Raw genomic sequence first — 20,104 nt, 5'->3', positions numbered from 1 at the left:
CACTTACTATGCTTGAAATAACACCATGCACAATTGCTATAAAATCTTCAATAAGTTGAAGCAGTTCTGATAAGCCACTGAATGTCTGAATTGCTTTAAGTATTTAAGGAATTACTGAGAAGTAAAAGATCTGATCCCTTTACCCAAGGATTGTAACATTTTATGGGGTAGAAAATACAATGAGGAAGTGATAAAACCATAGTTCAAGGATCAGGCAAGAGGCTAACATGAGTTTGTCTAGCCATCTAGAAGGATATGGAAATGAAAAATTGACCATGTTCGAATAGAGAGAAATGTAGCCCAGGAATTTCTAAAGTAAAAACAATAGAATAGTGATGGAAATAAAGGTGTAAGGAGAGTGAGTAACACTGCTTGTTGGGGTGCCTGGATCACTCATTCGCTTAAGCCTTTGACTCTTGATTTTGGCTCAGGTCATGATCTCATGGTTTGTAGGATCAAGCTCCACACTGGGACCTTGCTGACAACATGGAGCCTACTTGAGATTCTCCCTCTCCTTCTCTGCCCCTCCCCTGCTTGCTCTCTCTTTCTCTCTCAAAATAAATTAATTTTAAAAAAGAAAACATGGACATTTGTGTAAAGGGCTCAGATTGAGTAGTCAGGGCTATGTTTGAGTAAAAAGTGACAAGTGGATTGATTTGGTAGGCACTGGGAGATCATAAAGATACTTGAGTAGAGAAATAACAAACGTAATATAAGATGTCAGCCACCACTTGCAGGAAAGCGACCACCACAGCTTTACTCACAGAAACTGAAGATTCTAGGCTATGTCTCTGAGCAGAAGCATATGCTAAGTCACAGGTTGATGTTGAGTTCCAGCCAGTATGAAGCAAACATTTAGGTTAAATTCCATTCTCCAATATCAAGGCAATAGGATTCATGCTGGCCATGAGAACCGTAAGTCAAAGACAAGATGAAATAAGGAAAATCTTTCACAAGAAAGTGGCTTTTAAGATGGCCTAGTAAGATAGTTAATAAGTTCAGGAGTGGGATGTACTTCTACCCTTTCTCCTTTCCCTACTTCTCTCACTCTGGGAAGTCCACTGATGACAGAGTGATGACAGAGATGTGGATGGTTAATGCTGCATCTGGAGGCTGGTTTCCATGGAAACCTCCACGAGCATTTATCTTTGACCTTACCCCAAGGACCACAGTTCCCTTAGCAAAAGGCCTGTGATTCTGGCAGAATAGTGGTACAATCATCCTGAGGTCAAGCTCCCCAACAGACAATGGGTCACTGGCTCATCAGTAAGAAGCCAGAGTTACCTCTGATGCCCCATGGCCAGCCCTTCCCCATCCATCCCCTCCTCTTCATCACGTCTGTCCCTCTATGATCTACAAACTGTTCTCAAAACTCCATGATGGGCCTAATTCAGTATCCTTCCTTGACTTTTGGTCTGGCTTTCTTTTTCTGTACCCCTGAGGAAGAATAGAGAAGTTTGAGGAACTGTCAGCCACACACAACCAGAAAGTCAGACAAAACTCATTCAGAGGCCCCCAAATTTATTCTTTCTGTGCCTTTTAAATTGTTGAGTCAATCAAGGTCTCTCTCATCTTCCTTTTGCTCTATCTTGTTCTTATCAAAAGTTATAGTAGTAGCATTTCCACAGGTAGTATGTGCCAGGTGCCATGCTAAATAATTTACCCACATTATTTCATTTACTCCTAACAACCCCATGAGATAGATAAGATTATTTTCCACATTTTATAGATAAGGACACTGAGGCCCAGTGAGGGATAGGTAATTTGGCAAAGGACAGCTAGTAAAAGCAGAGTTGTGACATGTAGCCTGGCTTTTGAACTCCAAGCCAAAGCACTGGACCGTAAGGCCACTATTTACTGGTAAGGGGAATAGCAATGGTATCTGCATTTTCAGATGCCACATGCTACCAATGAAATTTCTGCTTCTTGCATGGATATGGCTTTGTGCTTGTTTCATGGGTGGCTTCCTTGACTGTCCTTTGTCTTGCTGGGGCAGAAGGAGAGTGAAATTTGAAGGCAGACACCTGCAAGTTAGTGGACAACTGAAAAACAGGAAAAGTGAATCCTTTATCCCAGGGTTGGGGTGGGGAGTTTACCTACACAGTACCTGGCTCAGAGTAGCTCTCCAACCCTTATGGTTTTCTTCACATTTCACCTTTGCCTACAACATCAGAACTATTTACTCTTTCCCCAGGATTGTTTCTAGACATCACATATTTTATTTGGGGCTCACCTAGATCAGTGGTTCTCAAAGTATGGTGTCTGGACCAGTAGCATCAACAACACTGGGGAACTTATTAGAATTACAAATTCTTGAGGAACCTGGGTGGCTCAGTCAGTTAAGCATCTGACTTTGGCTCAGGTCATGATCTCACAGTTCATGGGTGTGAGCCCCACATCAGGCTCTGTGCTGAGAGCTCAGAACACTGGAGCCTGCTTTGAATTCTGTGTCTCCCTCTCTACCCCTCCCCCGCTCATGCTCTGTCTCTGTCTCCCAAAAAAAAAAAAACCTAAAAAAAAAAAAAAAAGAAAGAAAGAAAAATAAATGCAAATTCTTAGGTTTCACACTGAGATCCAGAAACTCTATCACTTGCGTTTTTAAAAGCCCTCAAGGCAATTCTGATATACGCTCAAATATGAGAGATACAATCCTAAGATGCCAGTTTCAATAAATAATTTTAAGCATCTCTGAGATGCTTACATTTCACAGTAGTCTCACATATTTGAATTCTTTTGATCCTCACAAAATCATCCTATCAAATAGGTTAAGCAAAAAATTATTATGCCTTGTTTTTTTAGCAAGAAATTTGATATCCTAAAATACAGAAGTCTCACTTAAGGCCACATGGTCAGCAAGCCATGAGCAGAGGAGTCAGGTCTAACTTTCCCACGTGAGTTCTGCCTTTGGCCAATCTGGCAGAATTCCACTAACAACCTCAGGTGCTGGAAATCACCTCTTGAGACTTCTCAGTCAATGCCAGACAAGCTAAAACACTGTAGCTTTGCACAAACCACCTTCCCTCTCTGGACCTGAGTTTTTCTCTATAAAGTAAGGTCATTGAATGTAGCATCTCCCACTGTGTATATCTCCTACACATATGGGTCTCTTTTGATGCTCAGGGATCCATGGCCAGATAATTTTAGAAATACTGCATCTACTTACTTCTCTTGGAAATTCCCAGTGCATAGTGATCTCCTAAAGGTTCTGAGGAGTCTTGCCCCACCTGTTTAAATTGGTGTTTCCTAAATTTATGTTTACTAATTTGCACACTATTTTCATGGTGTACTTACTAACATCCTTCCAGAAATAATGTTCTATGATATAATCTTGGAACTGCTGAATGAACTAAGCATTACGATGATGTGCTTCTGTGATTTTTCTAGTCCACAGTCCCTTTCATTAACTCCTGCCAGGAGGCATCAAATATAGCCATTCAATTCCTGTTACCACTTTCAAAGCTGGTCTTCATTCACCTTCCTTTTGGGCAACATGTAGTAGTCCCTGTAAGTCATTTCCATTGTCTTTCTCTTCCATTCCTTTTCTATCTATGTTAGGGTACAGAGAAGACAGTAGGTAAATTCTCCCTTGCATGTACTTGGGAGTGTTTGCAAAATATTAATAATAATAATAACAAATTTATACAGTGAGTCTTAGGGGGAAAAGAAAGCAGAATTACTATCAAATTCACACCTGACTCCACATTGTCTTATGGAAAGTTTCTTTCTCTGGGTGAGAACTTAAGTCATTCTGAAGCCAGGCTTTTTCTTCCACTTAAAGCATTTTCTCAAAAACCCCAGCCAATGGGAGTGATCAGTGGAAATCTTCTCTATGCAACATCAGGTGGCACCTGAGGGGGGAGCTCATCTGCACAGCGTCTGGACTATTGTGCATCATGAGAGAAAACTGCCGACCTGGAACCGACTTGCGCAGATGTGTCTCTCATTTCAAAAATGAGTGTTGTGTCACTTGTCCATGAAACCTTCTTAGGTTTCCAGGATCTCTTGATCTCAAGCCAACAGAGCAGTGGATTTTTATTGTGTAGATGCCAGTGCTTCTGCCTTTAGGGAGCGGGATGAAAGACCGAAGAGCAAAGATGGTGATTCCATATGCTGGATGCTCATGGATGGGCATTTCTTGCAACCTTTTTATGTTTGTCTACATGCTGGATTTGAATCTTAAAAATTGAATTATTTGTATGTTTCTTAGGCCTCTTCCTGAAAAATACTTGTGATGCTTCTTTTCCTCCTTTCTGTAAGGCCTTCACTCACATAATTCTCTCATGCTGAAATGTGTACCATGTGAGAGCAACAATATCCTACCCCTCTTCAATGCCAAATTTATGTGTCATCTCTTTTATGATGTAGCCCCTGATCTCCTCAGCCAGAATTAATGTCTCTTTGGTCTCCTGTCTCATTGTGTATCTCTTGGCTAGCACATATCCAGCCTACCTGGCAGACTGAAAAATTGCAGGGGGAAGGGGTTGGAAGAGGGAAAGGTTATATATATACCAACGTCACTTACTAGCTTGTAATACCCTGAGTGCATGGACTATAACTTACCCTCAGTTTCCAGCCTAAGGCTTGCATATAAGAAGTGCCCAATGAGAGTTTATTGAGTTAAATTCGCCTTTACCACTTTATTAGCTAGGGATATCTTGGCTGCAGGTAAAAGAAAAACCCAATCCAAACTGGCTTAGGCTAACCAATGGGTTGGTTCATGTTCCTGGGAACAAATAGAATATATTAACCCATTGTCCTTGGAGTCTGGGGTAAGCCCTGAATTTAGCATGGCCCAAATGATATTATGGATCAGTTTCTAAATCTTTCATTCTGACTCTCAGGGCTAATGCTTATTAAACTGACTTGAGTCCTATGCCAATTTTGAATGAATCATTCTGACGAGGGTAATGAGGTATACTGATGGGTCATGCCCTTCACCATGTAACCAGGGTGATTATCCGATTTGAACTAGAAGGACTGAGAATGGACAGGAGTGGTTCTTCTTGTGGAGGAAGGAGGCATGGCTGCTGGGCTGGCAGAAGCAACAGATATCACAACATCCCCCTTCTAGTAAGGTGAGGGAGATGCCCTAACAATTAGAACTGTCAAACATGGGGATAATCTCTCCTATAAGATAGAGAGCTGATCATTCATTTGTCAAAAATATAGAGAGTAGGAGGAATTAGACTTCTAAGTTTCTTTTCAACTCTCACATCCTTTAAGATGCAAAAGAATATTCAGTGGAGAGAGAAGCAAGAGAACAGAGAGCTGCTGAGCTCAACTGCATTTTTTTTTCCTTCTTCTTCTTCTTCCTTTTTTTTTCTTTTTTTTTTTTTTGCAGAGAGCCGATGTGGCCGTGGCTCCTTTAACTATCACCTTGGTCCGGGAAGAGGTGATAGATTTCTCCAAGCCATTTATGAGTTTGGGGATCTCCATCATGATAAAAAAGCCGCAGAAGTCCAAGCCGGGGGTCTTCTCCTTCCTCGATCCTTTGGCTTATGAAATTTGGATGTGCATTGTCTTTGCCTACATTGGAGTGAGTGTCGTCCTTTTCCTGGTCAGCCGCTTCAGCCCCTATGAATGGCACAGTGAAGAGTTTGAGGAAGGGCGGGACCAGACAACCAGTGACCAATCCAATGAGTTTGGGATATTCAACAGTTTGTGGTTCTCCCTGGGAGCATTCATGCAACAAGGATGTGACATTTCTCCCAGGTCAGTCAGCTCTTCTCAACCCCTTTGCTCAATGCTTATTTTTCTTGGAAAACAAAGCAAATATTGGAAAGTTAAGGGATAGGAATTATTTCCAGACTTCACTGTATTCAGCTTTTCAACTATGCTTTACAGGCAACCGTCCAATGCATGCTGTCCATCGGCTGGATGCATCCTGTGTCTGAGCCAGCTTTGTCTGCTATCTGGTTGATGTGCTCTGTCAAGATTAATAGGGATAATCACAAGTCTGATGTTCTGTAGCTGCAAAGAACAGAGAAGGGATGGAGGACAGTATGGTACAGCTAACATTTAGTAAGCACCTACCATATGCTAAGCAAGGATTTGAGTCCCATACATCCATTATCTCATTGATTCCTCACAGAAGCATAAGGTGGGACTCTTGTTATATCTTCTTTCATAAATGAGAAACCACACAAGTGTTGAATGTCTTGCCAAGGTTACAGAGCTTGCAGCTAGGTGAGATGAGATTCAGGCCACCATCCTATGCGACTTTCTAAATGATGGAAGGAGCACTGAACTGAGTGGGTTCTAGAACCAGCTATAGCATGCTAGGTATGGCCCTGAGCAGGTCACGTGACATAGTAGACCTAGGTTTCTTCATTTTTAAGAGAAAAGGGTTCTCTTTTTCTTAGTTCTAAACATACCTTGGAAATAATCTAGTTCTAATGGTTATATAAATTTGTATCTTGTAGTTCAAAAATCAGACTTTTCAGAGGTACCTCAGATACCACATTGAGAGTTCTAGGGTACCCAAATCAGTGAGGCTGCAGCCCCCACATGCAATTGGAGTAGTTCCACTTTTGTCTTTTTTATACATTAGATTGAAAATATTACTTCTTTTTAAAAAAATGATTCTGATGCCAAGAAAGAAAAATTGAGGAAGGATAGAAGTAAAGGGGGCAGAAAAGAAACTTGAAAACTGCCAATCTAGTCCAATCCTCAGATTTATTGACCTCCTGTCTTTGTGTGTGATGTTATTTCAACTATATTCTGCAATGTTCATGTGGCAGATCCCCTCCAGTTTAACTGATATATGAGCATTGACTATATTTCCTTTTCCTTTTACAGTTGTTCACTGTCTATGAACTCCTTTTCCACTAGGCAATCCCTTATACACAACCAAGTTTCCAAAGCACGTGGGGAGGCATGACTTAGAACTTGGCTTCATGAATAGATTTGCACACACTGTCACCTTCTGGGGGCAAGTTACATAAATATTAAGGCCTTACAGGCATGTGGTAGAGGAATCTTAGCCACCTGTCTGTTTTGCATTTGAGCGTCAATGAGAACCAATATTCCTAAGAAGCAAAGGAATAAAATCTTCCTAAGGATCTTCCCTCAGGACTTGTTTTGGCTGCTGTATAATTTCAGTAGTCTCATTGTTCACCATTATAATCTTGTTTTTCTTTAAATAAGAAGACAGTTGGGGGTGGGGTGTGTGGGAGAGGAGGTGTGAGACTGGATGCTTGGCCAATACTGGCAAACACATGGTGAAGAGTAGACAGAACCAAGCAGGGGAAGGACTTGCTTAAAAATAAATCAGGCCAGTAGATAAACAGTGGGAAGAAATGACTCTTAGCTAGTCAGTATAACATAGGGCCATCAAAATATGCATATGCCTAAAAAGACCCATGGGCTTGTTTTTCTCCATTATTTCCATCATCAGCAGGCATCTACCTTCTAATGGCACCCTAGTGGTCTGACGTCAGGATATGTTTTCAGAGTCCCCACCTTCCTCCGAATGTCTCACCTTGGTGGCCCTAGAGCTAAATCTTCTGTGAGGCTTGTGTTTGATCTGCACAGAATTTGGTAATGGTTGTGCAAAGCTGAGTGGCAGCTGCCCTCCTTAACTGATCCATGCATACTCCACGGCACTGTAGTCCCCAGCTAACCACCTTCATCCCTTTGTTACTCAGCTGGCCCCTGGGAGAGTACGTGAGTTTGTGACCTCTGGCTGCAGAGGATTTTCAAACATTGTCTCCAGGTCTTCTAAGGGTGCCACTAGAGTATCTTAGAAGCCAACACTGAGGTGAAAATGGGACATCAGGATCCAACCCAGCCTCCTCCTCCCAAACTTTGATAGAACACCTCCAGTCTATGCCTGCTTTTTTCATTAGTAAAATGGAACAGTTACTACCTCAAGTATTGTTATGAGGTTTAAAATAGATTGATATGTGTAGGCCCCCGAATATAATATCCAGTAAGCACTATAAAACAGGGGCCATTTTTTATTATTTTATTGATTTTATATATTGGGCTTCTATGAAACTTCACTAGAAAGGTGCTCACACTGATGTGAAAGCCACTGGACTTCTCCCTTCTTGGGAAGTCCAGGGACAAAGCAGAAGCAGCCAGTCATTCATCCCAGGGACTAGCAACACCTGAATTCCTGAGGCTCCTTCCCCAGGAACTGGGAAGGATTTGTCATTTTGGATTAAATAGTCTGACAGACAAAAGAGTAAACCTTCCAAAGTAAGGAGTAATATCTACTTGAGGTGGACTTTTCCTTATCAGGCCTACCCTGGCCAAACCCAGAGCTTAGGGGCGGGTAGAAACCCTGAGAGTCAGAGTGTACACTACGTGTGTCCTGGAAATGCAGGCTAAAAAGAAAAAGCAGATACTTCATCTCACTAGGGTCATACAAAAAAGGCAAGGACACTTAGACAGTGAGTGATCAGAGTCAGAGACCAAGCAAGCAGCTACAAACATCAACAGAAACTTTTACTGTTGCTGTCTATGTATTCCCTGATGAAGTCACAAGCTTCATGAGCCTGTGATATGCAAAGTACTATGTCAGACACTCTGGGGGCCCTGGTGGGAAGAACTTTAAGGGGCTTTTATGCATCAAACATCCTTTCAAAGCTACACAAGTAGCTTTATCTCTCTTAAGCTCTTCAATGTCCATGTCAATGTGTGTTACCCAAAAGCCAACAAAATGTAGCTAAATGTGGTCAGCTGCAAATAACACAGTAATCTGACCACAGTAATATGAACAGATAGTTATCTTTCTTATGTTAATAGAAAAGCAGAGCAGACAGTGGCTCATGGTTCAGTGACATCAGGATCTGCTGTTTTGTGACTGTCTTGGCATTTTCTCATATTCACAAAATGGCTCCACCCAGACATTGTGTCCGTGTTCAAGCAGCAAGAAGGGGAAGGAGTGTTGCTATTTCTGTCTCTTTGGATCAGAAAAACAAAAGCTTAATGGAATACTCCCCACCCCAGCTGATATCTGCTTCTTCCTCATTAGTCAGAACAGTGGCCCTTCCTTCCTAGGCAAGGAAGGCCAGTAGGGCAAGAATTTCGGCGTTCTAGCCTCTAGAGGGGAAACGATGGGGAAGGATGTTGAGGGGTCAACCAGCAGCACTGGCCACCGTGCCTGAAGCCAGTGTTCTTCTGCACGTATACCATGAATAAATCATCTGTAATTAACACATTCAATGACATATGCCAGTAAGGGCTCTAAATGCTTTAAAGACTCTTCCCACCTCCCTTTAACATATGTATATGAGAAATTGGTTTTGTGTAAGCCATTTTAATATTCAAAGTTACAATTCAGTTTAGCTGTGATCACAGATTCCAATTTTTTTCATTAGGCTGATGGTGAGATTAAAATGCTATCTATGAATTGACTTCATAGGCCTGATTCTTGTGTCCAATGACCTATTTTTAATAGATTTTTAGATTCATTTTCACATAGAAACATTTTGAGAAGGGATATATTAAAGGAGGGACAAAACTTTCAAAACAGCAAAATTTATCTTTAGTTTCCTCAACTTTCTTTTCTGTACCCTCTTCTCCCTAATTGTGACCAGTGTCATACATGGGCCACACAGGGCATGGCACAGGGTGCTGAGGCTATGATGATTTATATCAATGAGAAGAATGGGGAGTAGGGGTGTTTGCTTCAAGGAGCTGGCAGGTATAGTGCTGTAAGATAGACATTAACCAGGCAATTGTGAATATATAAATTCTGATGTGCTATGAATAAAATGACCCTGCTATAGCAATAGATAATAAGGGAAGTGGAATTACAGAGGACTTACTTAAGAGTTCTGACAAAAGTTTCTCTGTGGAGTTGATAGGTAAGAAAGAGGTAGGCTTGCATAGAACTGAGAAACATAATAGCCATCTGCACGGGTCTCAGATGGAAAAGAGTTTAATGCTTTCAGAGATGGAAGGAATAACCAGTGAATGAGAACAGGGGTTTGAGATAACATTAGAGAAGTAGGCAGAGTCTAGATTATGCAGGGCCCTGGACTGCAGTATAGATTTGAAGTTTTACTTTAAATACAATGAGAAGACATTGGAGAGTTTTAAGCAAGGGAAGGATTGATTTACCTGCTAAAATACCACTCCAGGGAGCTATGAAGAAAATGAATTGGGCAGAGAATAGTCAAGAGTGGAAGGCAGAGAAACAAAACAAGAGGATCTTATGGCTGTCCAGAGGAAATGACAGTGATGGAAATTATGATGGTCATGGAGATGGATTTGTGGGCTACTTGGAAACTAGAACTGACAGCACTTGCTGGTGGACTGGATATATGAGAGGAAGAGTCCACGGTGGACCCAAGAGGTAGGGAGCATTTGGAAAACATGGAACCAGAATTCCAGGGACATGTAGCTTTGGGCGGGATCATTAGGATGATCTAGTTTATCCATCTCATGTAATGCACAAGGAAACTAAGGCCCAAGAGGGGAAAAGGGATTTCCTCTGAGGCAACCAAGACAATACCTCTGGCCTGTTGATGCCCAATCCAATGCAGCTTACCATGCAGTCTTAACCCAAGGTTCTATCTATTGCCTGCAAGTGAGCGAAGAAGGAGCTTCTTCAACTCTTTATTCCTACAGCCCCCACTTACTCATTGGCTTGTCCATGGGGTCAGTACTTCGCTGGTTAATATGACCTTAGAAAGCAGAACAAGAGAGGTTTGGAAGGTCCATGAAGAATAGAGGAAAATGGGAAATTACTACTGTGGCTTTCAAAACTCTTTTATTCCTGACCCTAAAATGTATCAGAATATATGATAATTATCTCCACCTAGTGAAGATAATTAGTCTCAGTGAGAAGTCTCAAGTGGAAAGGTGATGGCACTTTGGAGATCTCCAGGAACCCTATACCACACACATCTCCGCCCCAGCTAATCTACTTCTCAGGCCAAGCAACTGATTCACCATGGGAACAGGATAACCAATGAGCAGATCCCAAACTAATAACCAACAACAGTCTGACCTTTGCATTCGCACAAAAGTTCCATAGCAACCAAGATGCCATGACACGGAGAGGTGATGAGAAATCTACCCCATCCACCTCCTGTTCTCCCACCTCTCCTCCCAGAGCCATCCGCAAACCTCCTTCTCTTACTCATCTTGTGTCATTTAAGTGCTGCAGGAGGAATAAGGGATACTGAGAGTAGAAATGTGGGGAAGTTGATGGAAGCCACCTGAAATTATAAAATATTTCACCTTTAGAAAACATAAGCCTCACTTAGGACACAGATTCATTGCTGCAAGGAAGAATATCACAAGGGTGTGTAGACAGTCATGATACAAATGTGTGACAGATGCTTTGTGCCTTGGGACTAGGTTTGGGGGCTTCTGCTGGGACCCCCTCACTCAGAATCACCTGTCCCTCTCCACTGACACAGGTGAGGGGATTCTGCAAATGTAACAGGTGTGATATGTGCAGGAATGTCTGGAGGTGGCCCCATGCCTGGGGAACTTCAGCTCAGTGCCTCCTTCCTTTCCAACTTTAATCTTCTGCTACCTGATGGCTTGACCGAGCCAGGCTCCAGTGCCGCACAGTTTCACAGACCATTGAGAAACACAAGAGTAGAAGTTTCAGAAGCTCCAAAAGCCACACGGAAGTATTAAAATGAATGCAGTGACAGGAGGATAAAGGCTTCACTGGATACGCAAATGAAAAGCATCATTTTCTGTATCTCAGCCAGCAATTCTGGCCATCAGCAAGAGGGAAGTCAAATTATGCTCTCCCTCTCTAGAATGCTCTGAAAGCCCAAAGTCTGAACAGCTTGATGGAAGGGATATTCATTATTTGCTTCCAAAATCACAATAGGCAAATTTTCAGAAGTGTTTCACCAAGCAGAAAGAGAGGTCTAGGGGCATTTATTCACTTTTGAAATGTTTATTTAACACCTATTATGTGACAGATCTGAATCAAAGATTGATAGGAGATATCACTGAACAAAGCAGACAAAACTCCCTGCCCTTCTAGGAGCTTACCTTTTAGTGGGAGGAGGCAAGCAATAAACACAATACATGTAAAATGTCATCAACACCCCCTCCCCATTTGATAGGTGAAGATTCTGGTATACAAGGAGGGGAGGAACTTAGGCAAGGTTGCATAAATAGTGAGTGTAAGCTGAGTAACACAAGAATGGAGGTCATATGTGGGCTGTGGTGAACTGGGACATGCGTATGTTAGCTGGAGAAGGCCACTCCAACTCAGTTCTGGACAGTCACTGTCCTGGGAACACAGTACAAATGAAACAAAACATGCCAAGGTCCAGCTTGTAGACCACCAGTTGGAGACTCCCGGAAGAATGGCAAGGAGTATAATGTACCACTGTATCTTCAATTAATTTAGACACACTTAGAATATTACATTTATGTACTTTTTAAAGGAATTTTCTCCCTTCCTCCTCCACTTTTGTTTCCAAGTATAAAACGTGATTGCTATGTTTTTCTCACCTTTCACATGCCTTGGAAAATCCAGTTAATGCATGGGGGTTGCACTAGAAGAGAGATGGTCCCTGTGTCTTGTTAACTAAAAAGGCCTGCCCATGACTGTAGCTTCCTAGGATTCACATTTTCCTAGAGAAAACTTCCTGTTTCTTTTTAAACTTTCTCTGGATATACAGCATCTGGGACCTGAATACCTAACTGTTCATTGGAAAGAAGTACAAAATTCTACATAGGGAAAAGAAAAAGCATTAATAATTGAAATGATGGGGAACATATGCTCGTACTCCTATGAGGAGTCTGATGGTTTTGAATATCAGTTAGGAACACCATCCATCTGTGGCAAATGAATACTTTTACCCTAGCTATATTCAAGGAAGATAGCAGGTGAATTAAGCCCAAGGTACCAAGCAGAAGATAAATGGTGTCAAGCACACTAACAGAAATGACACACCTAGGTGACAACACTCATGGTGTGTCTTTAGTGGCTTAAGAGGGCCTTAAAATAAGGGAGCAGAGTACCTGCTGGAAGCAGAATGCAGCGGTTGTCACAAGGGGCAAGCCCACAGGACTGGAGGAGAGTTAAAGGAGCTTAGAAAAAGGCAGCAGTCTCAGCCTGCTGTTAGCCCACTGTGGGAGTCACTGCCTCTGTCTGTCTCACTTCTTTTTCTTCAAAATGGAAGCAAGATGGTCCCTAGTATGTCCCCAGCCTCCCATGTAAGGTGTGTCTCCCTTTGAGTCCCGGGTTCAGCCAAGGCTCTGGCCAAACCAAGTCGTGCTTCATTTTGTTTCCCCAGCCCTTGGATGCCCTTGTCATCCCCTCCACTTGGAATGACTGTTCCCATCTTCCCTGGCTCGACCTTTCCCCCTTCACAAATACTGTTTTCCCAGCCGTGATTACTCCTCTGAAGCTGTGCTTCCTAATAATGGTTATGCCTACACTCTGGAATAGGGTTGCTGCTAGTGAATCCTAGCAGCTGTGCAAGTGTGGGAAGACAGCATCCCTGCACATCAGTTTCTTCTTCTGGAAAATGGGGTTGATAAGAAGAAACACTGAAACTGTATTTTGCATATAAAATGACATAATGCCTGGAAAGCTCCTTCTTTGTACAGGGCTGACCCACAGACAGTAAAAGCTGTTGATGTTGCTGGTGCCATCACCATGGTCACTGCAAGTCTCTCAGGGTGTCCTTTACCTTCAGCCCTGCACTGTAGTTACCATGCCTATTCCTCACTGAGACATAGACTGGCAGACTGATCTCTTCCACTCATCCAAAACCTGACACCAAGTGTTGTGTATTCGAACACATGCTTGTTCAATTAATATGTCACTTTCTAAGGATGTCATATTTTTCATTTAATGGAGAGAAAGCAATCTAATGGAGAGAATTTCTGGCCATCACTAACTATCTCTGTCATATGGAGAAACTCAGTCCTGGTCTGAGAAGGAACTTAGAGATAAAGGAGGTAGAATTAGAGAAAAGGAAGTAATAGACCCACAAAGCAAAGTTTCCTGTGATCCTAATATTTCCAGTTACCTCGTTAATCATCTCTTGACTGGAAAAACAGTAGTAATGATTGCTTTCAATTGTTGATACTACTATGTGTCAGGTACTCTGGTGTTAGATCACATTACTTATCACCATGACAACCTCTGCCCGGGTATATCAATACTATTCTATAAATGAGAAAACTGAGGCTCAGAGTGATTAACTCCCGTGTCCACAGTTAAGCAGCAGAGCTGGGACTGGAATCTGTGTTTATCTGATATCAACCCCCATGATTTATCCTTGATAAACTGTAGTCTTCCAAAACCAAAAGTCTTCTTAAGGTCCCTGAGGGCTCCCTGTGGATTATTGGAATTCATGAAAAAAAGGTACCTGTTTTCTTCTGTGTGACTCCCTAGCTCTGATTTTTTTAATGGACCTTTTTTGCCTTGGGTTTTTATTTCATTATTATCTTTACAGTTTCTTTGTCTTTAAAAGCCATCTACTGAGGAAGGAGAGGTGAACACCCAGGAGTACACTCTGCCCCCACCAAGAGGGAGTGCAGTGTGGCCAGCCAACTGAGGGAGAATTGAAACAGAGACAAAAGCAAACATACAGCTAGCGCTACTTCAGAGAGGCCAACCTCTTGGCTTCGGCTGGGAGGTGACTGTGGCATAGGGCAGGTTTCATAGTCACAGACAAAGGCTGGAGAGGGCATGTGATCTCTCTAACTATTGCTCTTTAGGCAGACTGGGGTAGAGGGGGAAGAGGCAAAAAGGATCACAAATGGCCTTAAAGTTGTGTGGGGGTGAGGGGGGGAGAAACATCTAGGGTGCACACATTTATCCTAAAGAAATGGCTATATAAATACGACAAGATGTATATATAAGGATGTTTCTTTCACTGTTACTTTAAAAATTCAGAAGTAACCCACAGTCCATCATCAGAAGCCTGCTGAAAGAAGGTTTTTCAGCCAAGGGAACCCAATGCAGCCATTAAGGTAGCAGAACAAGGATGCCTGTGCTGCTTTGTGAAGACCTTCAGGGTTTCAGAGTAGGGAAATAATGGGTTGTGGTGATTCCACTGGTCCCAAATTATAGGTTCTTTTCACTGTACCAGGCTACCTCTCTGGAACACAGGGAGCTAGGAGAATGTGTAACTGAGGGCTAAACTCTGTGGCCTGTGGATTTGGTGCTAAATTTATTTCTGAGAAAGGAAAAATTAGTGTGGGCTATGGTAAAAAGAGACCTCTGGGAAACAGTGGGCTGTGCCTTGAAACATGAGATAAGATTTTATACAAAAGCAAATAGAAGTAAAGAGGGAAATCTATGGCAGGGGATTGCCATGAATACAGGCACAGAGCTCACAAAATTTAATGATAAACTCAATACTATGACTTTGGGGGACCTATAATCTTTGTAAAACCATTAGAGTATCACCCAAGAGAAGAGTCTAAAATGGGCAATGTTGGGATAGTTCTTCAGTTGCCATAAGGAAGAAATTCCCAGCTCCCCATGGAGCACCTTTATTGATTGGTGTTAAGGCTTGGTCTATCATAATGGAATGATGTCAGCCAGGTCTAATTTCTAGAATTCAGAGGATCCTGGCTGGGCACTCAGGGAGTCCCTGCCACTGCTGCTGCCAGTCAGTTATCTCCTGAGCAGCACGGAAAGAGCTGCCAGGCAAAGAGATGCCTGCCTTTTCTGTGGGAAGTCTGGCTAGGCACCCACCTAATATTCATCTTCTCTTTTATGTCCTGTTCCCTGTGTAGATACCCATTCTGAGAATGGGGAGAGAGATTGGAGACGGAGTTTATTTTGTTTTGTTTCTGGTACTGTGTGTATATATTTCTGTAGATATCAGGGAGGATTAATCAATCACATGTTTTAATTAAGCACCATCTTGGGCCTAAACCTTGCCTTAGGCACAATGCTAAGCATTATGGCAGATGGAAGAAACAGTAATTCCAACCTCTGACTTTGCAAGTCAGTAGAAGAATCAAGGAATACAAGAAAAAAGGTAGATAATAAAGCAAAATATGTATTTAAATAATTCCCAAGTGCAAGATTTGTAGTCAGTAGGTAGAAAAAAAGAAATATCGCTGAGGACTAAAGGGATCTGGGCTGGTTTAGTGAAAAAAGGAGACTTGGCTAGTCCCAAAGGACAAATTACACTTCTAGAAGGCAATTGGACAATGGGTGAAGCCCAAGCAAAGAAGGACAAAGTATCCCATTATTCAGAGAGACCTGGGTTTGAATCCTAGTGCACCAGTTACTGTCTCTAAGATGTGAGTCAGCAACTGAACCGCCAAGCCTCAGTTTCCTTTAAAAATGGAGTTATTAGTGCCTGTATCATAGGATTTTTACAAGAATATATAAGCCACCAAATACTGAATCATGTTGCCTAATCCCTAGCAAATACCCAAAATTCAAAAATCTTAATTTTCTTTCCTTCCTTTTTTGTTAATCACATCACTTCTTTTCCACTTTATCTCTGGCTTTCCACCAGAAGCTTTAGCAGAGGACTTTTATTCTCTGCTAAAAGTTTTCTGGGACTCACTGCATGCATCTCCTTATCTGGGCCAGCACTGGCCAGAGGAAAGTCCAGAGGCCACTCCCAGAAGGAGGAAGGCTTCTGGTTACAGTGTTATGACTGGAGGATATGGCAGCATCATTCCTCCTATCCCAGGGTTATTTCTCACTCTAAGCATAGAAAGGAACTAGATCCGAGATCCTGCGTGCCTCCCTGGCAAAACTCATCTCCTGGGCAGTGACTTATCCCTGCCAAACTACTTGGTCTACCAGTCCTCTTCTCATCTCCTGGGCATCTGGTTTTGTTTCTTAATGGTCAGCATTACAGTGGTTTTCTCTGTTTCCCAGAGTGACAGACACTGGTTTTGCAGGACTTATAAATATGTAGGACTCTTTCAACAGAGTAATTAAGGACATGAGCACTGGAGTTAGCTGTGTGACCCTTGGCAACAAGCTTTGCAACTCAGAGCCTCTATTTCTATTGCTACATAACAAGTGAAAACTTGTGGCATAAAACTACAGCCATTTTATCATGTTCATGGAATACATGGGTTAGGAAATTTGGAAGGCAGCACAATAAGATGGCTTATTCCTGTCTAAAGATGTCTAGAGCCTCAGATGGAAAAACTAAAAGGCTGTGGATCACTTGACACCTGGGGGATGGAATCATCTGAAGATTCACGACACGGCTGGCAGTTGAAACTATTGTCCTAAACACGTACAGGTGCCCTCTCCGTGTTCTGCTTTGGGCTTCCTTACGGCGTGATGGTCAGTTCCAAGAACAAGTGACCAAAGACAAGGCAGGCAGAAGCTGCATCACCTTTCATGACCTAACTGGGAAGTCACATAGTGTGACTTCTGCCACAACCACAAGTCCAGGCATGTCAAAAGGGAAGGAATCTTCAGTAGGACAAGGGTCAAAATCACATTGTAAGAGAAACACATGGAATGAGACAGATTGTTGTTGCCATATTTGGAAAACACACTCTAGGGTACCTTGTATATAAAGTGAAAATAATCGTTTTAAGAATCATTATAAAAATTAAATAAGATTTTAAAGTACTTAGCATGGTATCTGACATATAATTTATAAAAGTCATGCATTTATTCATTCATTCTCCCCTTTCCCCTACCTTTCTCCTTCCCCCGTACCCTCTCCCTTTCTGCCTCTCTCTTTCCCAGAGTAGAAATATATACACATATGTGACATTTATAGTCAGTGCTTATTAATGTATAGTCAGTGCTTATTAATATTTTGTGTCCATAATAGATGCTAGTAATTTAAGTTAATGAATCTATAGATTAGGTCCCTAATGAATCTATGGAAAAGAGCCTTAAATGTCAGGTAGTTTCTTACTTAGGGTTATACTTTGGAAAACCAGGGTTGAGAGAATTTGCAAAATGGGTTAAATTAACATTGAGCATTTAATAATCCTGACTTCACTGAAGCATTTTTGTTGAAAATAAATCAAGTGACCCTAACAATGAACAATTTTTCAAATGACTAATGTTTAAATTTCAACAGCTTTCAGGATATGTAGAGCCTTGAACTTCATCATAATCCCTAGAGGCAAATGAAGAGACAAAAGGAACACAAGAGCTTATCTTGCAGATCTGAACACTGAAAGGAGCCAGGTCACTGCCTTTGCTTTTTTGACACTATATAGATTGTTCCTGCTCCTCACAGGCAAAGGCACCACATTTAGGCAATATTTGCTCAGTGAATCAGCAAAGCAGAACAGAGTTAGCAAAATTGAGATGGTGTGCCTTTTCATCCCTGCACTCAGAAGTAAAGCTGAGGAAAACAGAATAAAAGGGGCAGGGCTTATTTTTCCTCCACAAAGCCACGTTAGGGCTGGATAAAGACAAGGGTCAGAAGACATAATTGTGGCCAAGTAACTTTGGGCCAATCACTTTCCTTATCGCACTTCAGTTTTACCATCTGGATGATCTGATTTTACAATGGAAAGTGTTTACTGAGCTCTTGTGACCACTTCTCGCCTTAGTTCCATGAAAAATACACAGAAATAAGAAATGCCTGATCTTTGCTTCCATGCTTATAGTCAAACTGGGAAGATGTGACTAACACATAAAGAAGAGAGAACTTACAAAGCTCGGGTATATCTTGGGACACAAATGCAATCCAAGGATGACCCAAAAGGGACAGATGAATGTTGGTAGAAACTCATCTTCATCTACCCAACTGGCTGGAGAAGGAGAAAAAGCAGACACATCATTAAACCAAAAGCAAATCCACCAGGGTTCCTTACAAAGCCAATAGCTCTTAAATTTCATTTTATCTCCTATAGCAAAACCTAAAGAGGAAAAGGAGGATTTTCATACTAATACAAAGAAGACTCATAGTTTTTTTTTTAAAACCTCAACCCATTTTTTAGTCAGTGGATTTTTCCCTCTTCAATTTGATTTGATATGCTGATCACTGGAAGATTTTAACTAGAATCACTATTATCCTCTTATCTTCCCCCTTTGACACACAATTTACTTTTTTAAATTTTACTGAGGTATAACACACAAGTAAATACGTGTATAAATCATAAATACATCGGTCGATTGATTTTCAGAAAGTGAAAACACCTGTGTGATCAGAACTAAAAGTAAGAAATAGAACACTACCAGAATCTCAGGTACCTCTTCTTGCTACCTTCCTCACAGTAATCACTATCCTGACTTTTGACATCATAGATTAATTTTACTAATTGAGCTCTTTTGAATCTCATAAGTAGAACCATACACTATCAATTTTGGGGGGTCTGACTTTTTTTGCTCAATATTATGTTGTGAGATTCACCCATGTCATCACACGTAGATGCATCCTCATTGTTGTACAGTATCTCATCATGGTGATGCATCACTATTTATCCATCGATAAATCCATAAGTGTTGGGCACCTGGGTGGCTCAGTCGGTTAAGCCTCCGACTTTGGCTCAGGTCAGATCTCAGGTTTGTGGGTTCGAGCCCCGCATCAGGCTCTGTGCTGACTGCTAGCTCAGAGCCTGGAGCCTGCTTCCAGTTCTGTGTCTCCTTCTCTCCCTGCCCTCTATGTCCCATTTATCTGTTAGATTTTTCTTATTGTTGTTATACTATAAAGCATTCTTAAGTATTTTTGGTAACACATATTATCAGATATCCATCATCAATATCTTCTGTTCTGTGGTTTGTCTTTTCACTATCTTTATAGTGTTGTATGATGAACATAAATAGTTTTAATGTAGTCAGTTTCACACGTTTTTCCTTTATGGCTAGTACTCTTTGTGTGTTTTTAAGAAGTCTTTGCCTACCTCAAAATCATGAAGATACTCTATTATAATTTCTCCTGAAATTTTACCTTTCACATCTAGATTTCTGTGTCCTATAGATATATGCAGAGTACAGGATCAAGGTGTGTTGTTCTTGTTTTGCACATGGTTTTCCTACTAAGCTACCATGATTTATTAAGAAGTCTATCCTTTCCCCCCACTGTGTGTCCCTTCCTCATAAATCAGGTCAGGGCATTTAGGTGGCTTAGTTGGTTAAGTGTCCGACTTCAGGTCATGATCTCATGGTTCATGGGTTTGAACCCCGCATCCGGCTCTCTGCTGACAGCTCAGAGCCTGGAGCCTGCTTCAGATTCTGTGTCTCCCTCTCTCTCTGCCC

General features: G+C 41.7%; 1 protein-coding gene across 4 annotated transcripts in view; it reads left to right on the top strand.

The window, feature by feature from the left end:
* GRIA1 (glutamate ionotropic receptor AMPA type subunit 1) overlaps positions 1-20,104 on the top strand; it is a 296,626-nt gene that overhangs the window by 204,289 nt on the left and 72,233 nt on the right. For all 4 annotated transcript variants that reach the window (XM_029942986.1, XM_029942984.1, XM_029942985.1 and 1 more), the window contains one exon: positions 5,342-5,712. In XM_029942986.1, the coding sequence (XP_029798846.1) occupies positions 5,342-5,712 (371 nt within the window). The remainder of the gene's footprint in view (positions 1-5,341; positions 5,713-20,104) is intronic.

Source organism: Suricata suricatta, chromosome 6 (genome assembly GCF_006229205.1).
Source record: "Suricata suricatta isolate VVHF042 chromosome 6, meerkat_22Aug2017_6uvM2_HiC, whole genome shotgun sequence".
Taxonomy (NCBI): domain Eukaryota; kingdom Metazoa; phylum Chordata; class Mammalia; order Carnivora; family Herpestidae; genus Suricata; species Suricata suricatta.
This window is presented reverse-complemented; position numbering and strand designations above follow the sequence as displayed.